At 43.1% G+C, this 12,342-nt stretch overlaps 1 protein-coding gene across 1 annotated transcript in view; it reads right to left on the bottom strand.

The window, feature by feature from the left end:
• Window positions 1-8,282, bottom strand: part of LOC131483324 (rho GTPase-activating protein 20-like) — a 42,079-nt gene extending 33,797 nt beyond the window's left edge. Inside the window, exons 1-5 of the mRNA XM_058681260.1 lie at window positions 7,990-8,282; window positions 6,706-6,870; window positions 4,963-5,106; window positions 2,781-2,822; window positions 2,052-2,136 (exon numbers count right to left, since the gene is read on the bottom strand). Of these exons, the coding sequence (XP_058537243.1) occupies window positions 2,052-2,136; window positions 2,781-2,822; window positions 4,963-5,106; window positions 6,706-6,870; window positions 7,990-8,051 (498 nt within the window). The 5' untranslated portion in view covers window positions 8,052-8,282. The remainder of the gene's footprint in view (window positions 1-2,051; window positions 2,137-2,780; window positions 2,823-4,962; window positions 5,107-6,705; window positions 6,871-7,989) is intronic.
• Between the last annotated feature and the right edge of the window lie 4,060 nt (window positions 8,283-12,342).

Raw genomic sequence — 12,342 nt, 5'->3', positions numbered from 1 at the left:
TGGTGTCCGGAATCACGGGCGACATTATCAGATGTGGAGTCTTGCACACCCCACTGATTCTGGGTTCAGACTGCAGCCAGAGAGGAAGAAAGACTCCCGGCAGGTGACTGCAGGGAAGGCGCACACAGTTTTCCCCATTCTTCCACAAAGCAGCTGGACCAGAGGGCACAAGGCACATTTAGATACGAGGGGTGGACCAGCTGTCATTTAGTTAGGAAGGAACTTGGAGGGGATGGACCAGCATCTCATGGTGGCTGTGGTGGCTCTAATGCATGCGTCACTAAGCACAAGCAGTTTACTCTACACAGAGCAATGTAATTCTGATTCTGTCAAGAGGACAGGTCCCCAACTGGTGTTGAACCTGGGCTAGTGGCCAGGGAGGGGGTGGTGCACAGGTCTAGAACTGTGAAGTGCCCAGATTCACACCCTTCTACAGGCCGTTGGCACAAGATACCAAGAGAGGGCCTTCGGAGGTCGCTGGTGCTGGCAATGCCTCTGTTCTCTGCAGTCAGGGCAGACTCAAGGACCTGAGGGGAGCTTCAGCACCCTGTGACTGTTCTGACACAGTACTGTTGAATCACTCCACACCAGAAACAGAAGATACTGAAAACAGGATGGGAAGCAGGAAAGACGTACACACAGGTGATCAGTAGAGGAGGCTTAGACTAGTCACCAGAAAGCATGCGGAACAACAGGCAGTGGAGCAAAACGTGTGCAGAAGAAAATATCAGCTAAAACATCTTTTTCAAGATTCGTCAAAAAGTGCCATTCAGTAGTGAACTGGAAACATCCATTTTCAGGAAAAAGAAACTTAGGAACGCAACATGCACTAGAACTGGAAAGTACTATAGGAAACGGTTGTTTCTGTGAGATAAAATTAATGAACATTAGAAGGAAACTGATCTCCCAATATGAGTGAGTAGCATTGGTGTTGTATGAATATCTGCTGCAAACAACTCTGTTGAACTTTTTCCCCTGCAACGGCACTTTGTGTGATCTGACACTGGCATAAAGCACAGAGTACATCTGTTGTGTTGGTCACACCCAACAACATATTGGCTAGTGTACCCTAACTTCAGAAATCAAGTGTGATCCCATTGAAACTGCTCCTTCCAACAGCATTCAAAAAAATGAGGCAGACACACTCTGCTCTCCTAAATGCTTCATCCCTTCAGAATTCTACTCAGTTCTGGCAAAGTAGAAGTTAGGTGTAAGCAGCTCAAAGCAGCAGCCGACCCTGTGGAGTGGGTCCTGTCCCAGAAAGGGAGCATCACAAAGTGATGCTCGACGGGAATATGAAAAACAGGTGGAAGCATTGTTTCAATTGGTGTTCAATTTCCAGGTGAGGCCTGGACGGTGGCTGCACAAGAATATGATTTTATTTGGGCTTGTGCAGTGTTCAAGGATTAAAGGGTACACCACATGGAACTGACTTCAGAAAAGGCACATGAAGACACCTATCTAGAGGGACAATGAAAAGAAATTTTTAAGAATCCAAACAGGACAAAATGTCAACCAAACAGGCACATCTGGGTTACAGCCTATACGGTGCATGGCATACCCATCTCTAGTTTGTACATTGCATTCTCTTAAAATATTCCATCAGAATAAATGAAAGTATTTTAACAAACATGAAAACTGGAAATGAAATCATCATCTGAAAGTAGTAAAAATCAGAGGGAAAGATTTATTTCCCAGAATACTGCCTTAGAAAAATAATGTTTTTAAGAATGAAATTCTATGGATATTCAACGGGAGATTCACGTTTTTAGCACAAGCACTGAATCACCAGATTCCATTGCTTCACATAATCTCTTACTTGATACACATGAAGTATTGCATGTACATCTGAAGATACATTGATACAAGGTTCTTCTATCACGCTCTCACTAACCCTCCAACACTCCCAGTTCCTCTCCTCTCCTCTCTTCCTCCCTTCTCTCTTTTTCTCTCCTGTCACTTTCTCCAGCCCTCCTATCCCTGTGTCTCTTTCATTATGGCTAAGTCATATAGTTGTAGTTTAAATTTTTTTTGGTGAAAAGCATACTTACACTGGAAGAATTATTAATATTACGGGTAGTGATTTTAACCAGAGTATTCTGCAATCCATCCATCTTCTGGCTTTGGGTGATTGATCTAATAAAATCCATAAAATACACAAATAAATTAGCCAATCATTCTTTTCAAATCAACCCATGTTTATATATATATGTATATATATAATTCATATATGTGAAAATTTTGCTTGAGTTATCGAAGACACATATTTGTAGACTATGCATGTCTATGCTCATATATCTGTAGCATTTTTACTCTTATAAGATGTATCCATGGAAAACATCTGCATTTAGAGTGCCTTACCAAGGTCAAAATATGGGTAGGGAAGTAATTTGGGAAAGGAACATGTGGTCTTGAAAATAATTTCTGTGATATGTCAACCGAGCATTCTTGCCTGCACTGAAGGAACTGACGCCACCAACACACGACCTAAAAAGGGTAACAGGCAGTGTTGCTGTGAGACTCACCCAGCACAGCAGCCTGGATTTACAGGAATTTACTATATACTGAGGACCATGGTTGCTTCATTCAAAAGGTTTTAGGCAGAGAAAGAATGAGGGGTGCATCTAGAACTTCCTCAACAATGAATATATCCAAGGGAGAAACAGTCTGAAGATGATCTGAAGTGTTATTAAGGAGGGTTCATGTGGTTACATTGTTTCCAGAGATTATGTTCTCTGATCACAAACTAAAGACACAAAATGTGTATCCTGCACAAATACCTTTCCAGAAAGCAATGCCATTTATCCTTCAATTCCACAGACCTGCAAACAGAGAAGAGGGAGGAAATATTACACTATGTAAAAAAAATTGATTCCATGTGATTTAGAATTTCAATTTAGATAAATACATTAGCAGGCATTCGACGGCAACAGTAGCTCAGGTGTAAGTGCTACTTTTCCCTGCCCCTACACGTGGGCTCTGGATGGACTCTGCTCTTCCACAGCAGAAACTGATCTGAAACTAAAGCCCGAGTTTCAACAGTGGGATGCTAACTCAGTGACCACAGGAAAGTTTCCACTAATTAAACCTGAGTGTTCTTGTATTTTGAAGTATTATACAAATGTAAAATACACTATGACTCGGGTTAAGTCCAAATGAAGAAACTGACCATGTGGATGGAATACTCAATTCAGAAATAAGGATATAACTTGTGGGGGGTGGGCGTGTGGAATCCATATTACTGTAATTGTTCATAGGGATTGTAGAATTAGCGTATGTTAAACAAATATATAGGAAACATTTTTCAGAAGTATGTGTGAGGAATGTCAGCTCTCCTACTGCTAAAAGACAAATGCTTAAAATCCTTTCTGAAATATCATGGATGTATCTGCTAAGGATCAAACACGCATGGACTTATAAATTGCTAGCATTCAGAACAGGTATGGCTAACTACAGATCACATAAAATTGAGCACTTGTGAGACTGGGTACATTCACCATCCTGTGCATGCAAAACTCTGTAATAATATTTTGTTACAGAGTATTTTCATTATCCCAAGAATAAACTCTGAACTCAGTAAGCAGCCATCCCAGTTCCCCACTGCCACCAGATCCTACACCACATCACGTAACTCCCTCAGCACCACAGCGTCACGCACTAGCATCTATACCTACAAGAGGGTTTTCCATCCCCATTTTCACCAATCTTGAGAGGCGTGTTTATTTTTGCAGCATGTGTTTTTAACTTTATGCTGATCAAACTTCATCATTTTCCCCTGTTGTGGACTGTGCTCACTGGCTCTGTATTTCAGGGGATATATAATGGAAGTGTAGCGGGGACTGATCCGTTCAGATATGGAGACAAAGCACTCTGTGTCTCTGTGCATACAGACCAGAGATGGACACCCAGTGAAAGAACTGAATACATCCAAGCAGTAAGCTGATGGACTCGCTGACAATGTCCATGCCTGCATTGTAGGGTAACACTTCAATAACAGCATGATGGGCTTGTGACTGTTCATGAATGACATCAACTGTACTAGAGGGGAAATCAGTGGGGAAGACAGGGACCTTGGGGAAGGGCACAGGCAACCCCAGAGCCTGTGTCCACATCATAAAACAAAATAAATTTTTAAATGTAATAAAAAAAATGTGAGAGACAATCAGAATTCCAATTTGCGGGTTCACCTCCTGATTGCCCACAACTACCAAGTATGTCTCTGGGAGCTGAGAACTCATTGCAGGCTCTTCCTGTGGGGAGCAGAACCCCAGTGCCTGAAGACATCACCACTGCTTCCCAAGGTCTGCATTAACAAGAAACCGAAGTCAAGGTAAGAACTAGAAGTGGAACCTGGGTTTTCCAACGTAGGATAGAAGTTTCTTAAGTGCTAGGCTAAACACTCATCTTGTAGTTTTTTAAAATTACTGTTGTTAACCTAGATATGCAATCCAATTTTGAATACATTGCCTGTAATTTGACAGCTGTATTAAAATGAATAAAGCAGTGTAAGGGGGTGGGGGTATGGTGAAATAAATGCACCTCACTTCAAGGCAGCTAATTTAGGTCCTGGCTACTCCACCCTTTCGGTCAGCTTCCTATGAATGCATCTGAGAAGCAGCCTGTGGTGGCATAAGTACTTGTACATCCACCACTCACAAGTGAGATCTAAAAGGAATTGTGAGGCCTGGTGCCAGTTTGACACAGCCACAGCTGTTAAAGGCATTCAGAAATACACCAGTGAATGAAAAAAAAAACTTTGACAAAGTAGAAGACACACAAATGCCATGACTGAAGGCATTGCGAGTCAGTGGTAATTATAGAATCAGATCAAAATGTTTCCTTTTCCCAAAATTACGTTTGTGGGGGATTTAATTACACATCTGTATATTTCCTGGGCTAGGCAAAGATGACTACTACTATTCATAAAAAAGTGATATTACAGGATTCAGAAGTGGTACTTACGAGAACTTAGCCGTAAAATTTTGCAAAGGCCATCCCAACTTCAGTGATTTTAATTCAGGACTGTCACCATGCTCCACAGTATTTTTAGCAAGCCATATGTTGTTTATTGGAACCCGGAGTTTGATTTTGAACTGCTTTTTGTACCTAGAGAAAGATTATCAAATGAGATGTTTCTCAAATGTGATAGGAACAGCTCATTCCCACATATTCCCTCTTGGTGCACAGTACAAGTTCGGGTCAGATGGGCCATTGCTGGGTGTGTCCTAAGTGAGGGATGACCCAGGGCACCTACAACACAGATGGGCCATTGCTGGGTGTGCCCTAAGTGAGGGATGACCCAAGGCACCTACAACACAGATGGGCCACTGCTGAGTGTGCCCTAAGTGAGGGATGACCCAGGGCACCTACAACACAGACGGGCCATTGCTGGGTGGTTTCCTTTCTTAATACTGAGTGCAGTAAGTACACAACAAACTCTATCTTAAAGATGTTACATTTTAAACTCATTCCCTGGTTATCTATATCTTACTGAATTCAACAGTGTTGTGGGGAGTTGGAAAAAAATCCTTAAATACTACATGAATTATTTCCAAATAAGAGAGACAGACTCAAGTCTTGGAATAGCTTTAGTGCGGAAAGATTTCAAATATGTTTGAATCTCGAGTTTTTAGAGCAGGAGTGGGGAACATCTGGTTCCCAGGCTGTATGAGAACAGAAAAGTCATTTGGGATAGTTTGGTCAAGGCAACTGCAGGCTGGATTCAAAATGCAATAAATTCATAATTTTTAATGTTGGCACTTCGACTCATTCAATGAATGATGTTATAAATATTCAAATGGCCCCCGGCAGAAAACAAGTTTCTTCACCGCTGTAATAACCATAGCTTATTTCAAATTTCCCTTCTTAAGGTCTGGTTCAAACAACGTGCCTCAACGATTCTGGCTAAGGCTGTACTGCCATAGCCGACAGTCTACAACCAAATCACAACTACAATGCAAAATGCGTCCCAGCCGAGTGCTCAGAGTGTGATGAGTAAGTGCAGAAAATGGCCCCACTTTTCTGCTACAGTCACTGGGTGATCAGCAGCTTCAGCAGTGTCCTTGCTGGACACAGGTGTGGCCCAACCCAGCTTCACTTTGACATGTTGTCTTCCTCGTTTTCAACTCTTTCAAGTGAATTATAGAAGCAAGCAGTGACAAGCCTGAAGAAAGATGCTCAGGGTTCAGGGCACAGCAGCGTAGGACTCTTGGAGTCCATCTAATCATGCAACACAGGAGACCTCGTGTGGAAAGACCCATAACATCCTGGGGGAAGGAGCCTTAGCACAGCAGGGCCTCTGGTCGCCTGAGTCAGGCAGCTTGGGGCACTCAGTCTAGAACAGGCGGCTGCTTCTCATGCCAAAGGCAGTTTAAATGTTGCAAGGACTCCTCTCTGACACTACCTTATTCTCTGCACCACATCTATCCTCCTATAAGAACACAGTCTACATTTGCCACAACCTTCAATTATCTGCTTGCTATTTTATCATATGTATGAATCCCAAGAAAAGAGGAACCCTGACCCTCCTATTCTTGATTGCATTCTCTACAAGCAAAAGATGCAGAATAAATCTTCACAGAATAATTCATAATTAAGGGAGAAGCCCAAAACATTTGCAGAGACCAAACTAAACCGCCCTGTTTACTTAGAGAAAGTACACAAAAATGATTTTAAACCAGGAAAGCATGCTTGGAATGCACCTACTTGTTGTTTGAAATGAGCAGCACATCACTGTACAGAAAGGCATGACGCTTCTTGACCTGGTTATTACTGGTCAGCTTCACGGGTCCATGCAGCAGGAGGCGGCGTTGGGGGGGCTCCGGTGAAGTCATGGCTGCTGGGCCATCAGTTTTACAACCACGGTTGGGCCTGCTCAACATCAAACACCACAGAGCCATGATAAAACAATTGACAGAATGAGCTTTATGCAAAACATCTGGGGTGACACATGACCAAATTATAGCCTCACTTTCCCAAAAAAGGATCTCCAACTAAATGTAATGGGGTTCTGTGTTTAAAAGCCTGAAAGAGCAGAGGTGAGAGACGCAGACAGATGGGGAAGACCCTCACGGGAGAATCTAGGGGAAACCAGAAAACAGCAAGTCAGAGCAGAAAGAAAAGGTGGAAGCCACTGGTCACATCAAATGTGAAGGTGTGGTGTGAGATCAGCAGGCACTGATCATCGGATTCAGTAACACGAAGGCCATTGGTAACCTTGGACAACCGTTGGTGGAGTGCCGGAAGGAGTGCTTGCTAGATAGGCTGGTAGGCAGAATGTCCCCCCATCAACCCCCCCAAAACGTAAGTCTTAAACACTATATGACGTAACCTAGGAATGTGTCAATTGCAAAAAGAGAATACAGATTGAAAAAGTGTGAAAAACCTTCACATGGGGTTGACTGCCCTAGTAGGCCTAAGCTAACCAAGTGGGATCTCCAGATCAGAGCTGTCATCCAGCATTTTTTAATGATGTTTGTCAAGACATACTTATAATTGGGTCTCAGGTTGGCATGATTATTTATACACTAAATAGGCTCCCCATCTTATCCAAATAAGTATTCTCATTAAGGCAGTGTGGGAGTGCTAAAAAGCACCAGATCATACTGCAAGTATCTAAATTTTCTTAACACAAAGCCATGTTTAGATGTGAACTGCTTGAGTTAGGACCATCTCTAACAGGTGTATGTGGCCATAAAAGTTAAACCCATGGGCCTGGGAAGAACACAAAACTCTTTCCTAAACAGGAAAGCTCCTCTGTAGATTGCTTTTCAGGAGGGAACTGCTTCCCACTGAGCTAAGGAATTGTCTCCCTGATGATACAGGGCCTGCTCTGGAGGTCAGCAGTGCCACATCAGCCGAACCTGAGTATCCTCTCATGTTATCAACAACAAAATGACCAATTACTCGCCATCTGGGTTAACAAGTTCACAACTCCTCCTGGACTACTAGTCAGCTTGGGTGATCACAAGTACAGGATGAAAAGATTACCTAGAACCGCGGGCCTGTGGACGAATTCCAGGAGTGGAGTCCTTTTTGGCTCCTAGAAACATTCCCGTTCCCTACGCTGGCCGTAGGGAGAGACGTGGCTAGACTAGCACGCAGACGCTGGCCACACCACTAGGACGAGTGAGGGTTCTGCAGTAGCCAGGCCAGCCCACCACTGTGATGTCAAGAGTTCTAAGGCTCATGCCATAACTGACCAACTGACAAACTCACACACCAGTCTGCTGTGTTTGGGCCCTGACTTTCGATTCCTCCAATTTAATCTGAGGTAATCATTCCTGCACATGAATCCTATAGATGAATAAACCTTTCATTCAGTTTGTCCAAGTGTCAATATTTCCCTAAACTATACCATAATATTATTACTGTGTCATTTTCATAGTGAAATTACATAGTACTGTAGATAACAATTAGTATAAGCAACATATGTTTAACCCCGTTTTCTACTCCCTGGCACTAGGTGATCTGTCAAAAGAAGTTCATGTTACTGGGCTCGGCGGCGTGGCCTGGTGGCTAAGGTCCTCGCCTTGATCCCATATGGCCGCTGGTTCTGGTCCCGGCAGCTCCACTTCCTCTCTGTCTCTTCTCCTCTCAGTATATCTGACTTTGTAATGAAAATAAAATAAATCTTTAAAAAAAAAAAAAGAAGTTCATGTTACTTACAGCTTTGAAGGTTGAAAGTCCACAATCGTGTTCCCCCCACTGACTCAGCTGCTCTTCCCAGTTCAAGGTCCAGCACCTTCACACTGTGTCCTTGTGCGGCAAGGAAAGACAGACCAGGGCTCCAAAGTGGGAGCGAGGTGGGGGACTCAACCCACAGCAGTCTGTTTTCATTTCTGTCACTGAACTCTGGACTTTCCACCCTAAATGCCAAAAGAAGAAATGGCGTAAAGATGAAGCCTAGCTAGCTGCAGTATTGTTTCAGCATATCACAAACATAAAATACTTATTTATCCTATTTCTACTCTTCAGTTTTTAGATGAGCGATGAACTGTCTATATAGGAGAGAAGGTTGCATAGTGGTCATGGCAGGATCGTGGCAATCAAACCATGTGTCTCTTGAACCCTATTAGGTATTTGCCATGTACAGGGCACTGGTAAAATCCACGATTTTATTAGTCTCAGTGTCTCCACTCCAAAGCACAGGTGACAGTAAAAGCACCTCAGAGGACTTACGTGAGTATAAAATAAGAGAACAGAAAACTTAGCAAGCCAACTCACATTGCACTCTCCTAGTAGTTTCAAGTATGCTTATTGAAGACAGGAAAACAGTCTTTTTCAACATAATCAACAATACTATGGATGTTTGTCCAAGCACAAAGAGAAATGCTGGAGAATACATCACACACTACAGCCCAGGGAGCAATTACCAAACAAAAAGATACTGCAAGGCACCTTACAGACAGTGTTTCATTGCCTCAACATCAGCTTCTGAGACAGGAACAATCTACAAATGGAGAAAACGAAGCTAAAGAGAATCGTGCCGCATGGGGACCAGAGACTTAGAGTTAGTAGAATGAGGACTGTCTAATCTCTAATCCACAGAGTTTCCCTACAAACAAGCAGCTTTCCCAGATATAAAAGTGGAAAATTGCCATCCCAGTGTGAAACCACACCCTGCTCAGGTAGGTGGCAAGATCGTATTCCTGACACTGACCTGCAGCTTTTCCACTTTCTGCAGCTGCATATGACGCTCATTTCCAACAACTTCTTCACAGCCTTGGTTCTGCACTCCTCAGTCCTCGTGCGAAGCTTGCTGCTAACTCTCAGACAGCCAGTTTGCATTAGCTCCCAGAACTACCTATAGAGGCCTGTTACATGAAGCAGTCAGACCCTGGCATTGAACAGACTGGAATAGCAATCAGAAAACAGCGAGTTCTAATCTGTGCTTTCTCTGATTACTCTTGCCCACCTCAAGGGCAGATGCAACACTTTCAGCTAGGGCTCCATAAGTCAACCCTTCACACATCTCATTTATTCTGATTTCCTTCCTGGGCCCTTGTCACTGCAATGATCCTTCCTGCAGCTGGCCCTCTGGACGCCTGTATCTTTGCCTCCTCCAAGGAAAGGATCCCCATCAGCTGATGTCAAGTACCATTTGCTCACTGCTCCTTACTGCCCTCTGCTGTCCAGAACTACTTGTAATATTTCACCTCCCAGGCTGTTGGCATCAGACTGGCAACTTCATTCAGATGAGTGAATACTAACACACCAAATTTGAGAATATGACACAAAAGTAACTACATACATGAGCAACATTTAAGAAAATTTTTGAAAAATCCAAAACAGCTTTAAATCTTTGTGCATTCCTATATAAGGAGCACAAATTGAAGAGAAATGAGGTGTTTAATACCTTAAGAGAAAATGCCTCAATATGACTCCCAGTAACTGTTCAAGACTCACACACACTACAAACATTTATACACTCTTTTTCTAAGATTTATTTATTTTTATTGGAAGGTCTGATATGCAAAGGAGGAGAGACAGATTGATTCACTCTGTTGATTCACTCCCCAAGCAGTCGCAATGGCCGGTGCTAAGCCAATCCTAAGCCAGGAGCCAGGAGCCAGGAACCTCCTCCAGGTCTCCCACGCGGGTGCAGGGTCCCAAGGCTTTGGGCCGTCCTCAACTGCTTCCCCAGGCCACAAGCAGGGAGCTGGGTGGGAAGTGGGGCCACCTGGATTAGAACCGGCGCCCATATGGGATCCTGGCGTGTTCAAGGCGAGGACTTTAGCCGCTAGGTCATGGCACCAGGTCCTATATACACTCTTACATCTTAGTTGTAAAATGTTTTTCTTCATCAGAAAATTTGTCAAGTTGCTATATCAATAAAAAAATATCAAATGCAAGAATGCTCCAATTGCACTACAGAGGTTTCTGTTCCTACAGGCAGTTAAAAATCCAGAAGTCCCCAGAAAAACAATCTTCCTAATGAGCTTATTCGTCACATTATCAACCTAGTTGCCATTTGAAGAAGTGTACTATGATTAAGAGCACATATAAAGAGAAGCGCAGAGTAAAGTTCTGGCATCAATGATGATGCCAGCTCAGAGACATGCAGAAAATGCACCCCTCGGGTCTGCGACAACATGACTGGCATTTCAAGCTACAGAAAACATTGTAAGCCTTTCAAACAGGTGGTTTCAATTTTTTTATATAACTTGTATAATACATGGGATAACAGAATCTCAAGAGCTAAGTGGTTTTTCGGTCTGCAGTCCTACTTCTGATTGCTACATTCCCTTATGAGCTGCATGTAAGCAAGCTTTCCAAGAACCAACTGGCAACACAAGGAACAAGGGACTGGACACTGTCTCTTGTCTGGGATTGTTATCAAGGCACAGCTTGTAGTAAGAACGTGGGATTTACTAGTCCCTCAGCTGTTAAAGTTAAAGAATGTGACTTACCTTTATCGCGGCTACTCTCAGTCTCCTTGCCAAGTCACAAATGCTTCCTGCATCTTCACTGGCCAGCAGTGCTTCCCAGTGTCTGGTCTGATACAGCCAGCGAGCAACCTTCCATTTGCTACGAACGTCGCACCATCCAAGTGGAGACATCTTTTTTCTTTCCCCAAATGAGCCATGGCCCTGGTTCTGGCAGGCTCCCTGGAAACAGCATTCATAATGACAAGCAGACTATCAACAAAGGTATTCAACACACAACTTCCTTCTTTAACTTTTACCTAGGACTATCTGTATCTGTGTATCTTAAAGGCCATTTATTACATTTTCATAATTATTAAAACCATTTCTTTTATTTAATCATTAAAATATAAAATAGGGCAATGACTACACCTTCGCCTGTGTCACATCTGCAGCTATTTTTGTCACACAACTTGCTCCAAGTTTACCTCTGCTAAGGTTTATTTGCATGTAAAAAATACTAGCCTTAAACCTTACAAAGGAAAATGTAGATCACAGCAAAATTCTCTACCCTCACTGGGCATTGTAGATTCTTCAAAAACCCACACAATATTGTCAGGGAAATTATGAAATTAAGTAATTACCTAAGGTACTGACATCCAATTTTCTTCCCTCTTTAAAATCAAAAACTGCACTTTTTTTAAAGCAAGAAAACCAGGGAAAGAGAGAAGTGGGAATTATGTTTGGTGCCCTCCACGTGTTCTAGTCACCATTACTGAAACGACATATTTTAGAAGAAGCCACACTGCTGTGCAAGGGCTTCAAGGGCCACTGGCCATCAACCATGCAAGAATTTCTTGTCCTGTGCCTTCTGTGGCCATAGCTTCCACAGTGCTCCAAGCAGACCAAGGCCTGGTGCAGCCACATATGAGGGTCACTGCCTACCCCTAGTGTGGCACGGCTTCTCCAAGCACTG

Source organism: Ochotona princeps, chromosome 25, assembly GCF_030435755.1.
Source record: "Ochotona princeps isolate mOchPri1 chromosome 25, mOchPri1.hap1, whole genome shotgun sequence".
In the NCBI taxonomy this organism is placed as follows: domain Eukaryota; kingdom Metazoa; phylum Chordata; class Mammalia; order Lagomorpha; family Ochotonidae; genus Ochotona; species Ochotona princeps.
This window is presented reverse-complemented; position numbering and strand designations above follow the sequence as displayed.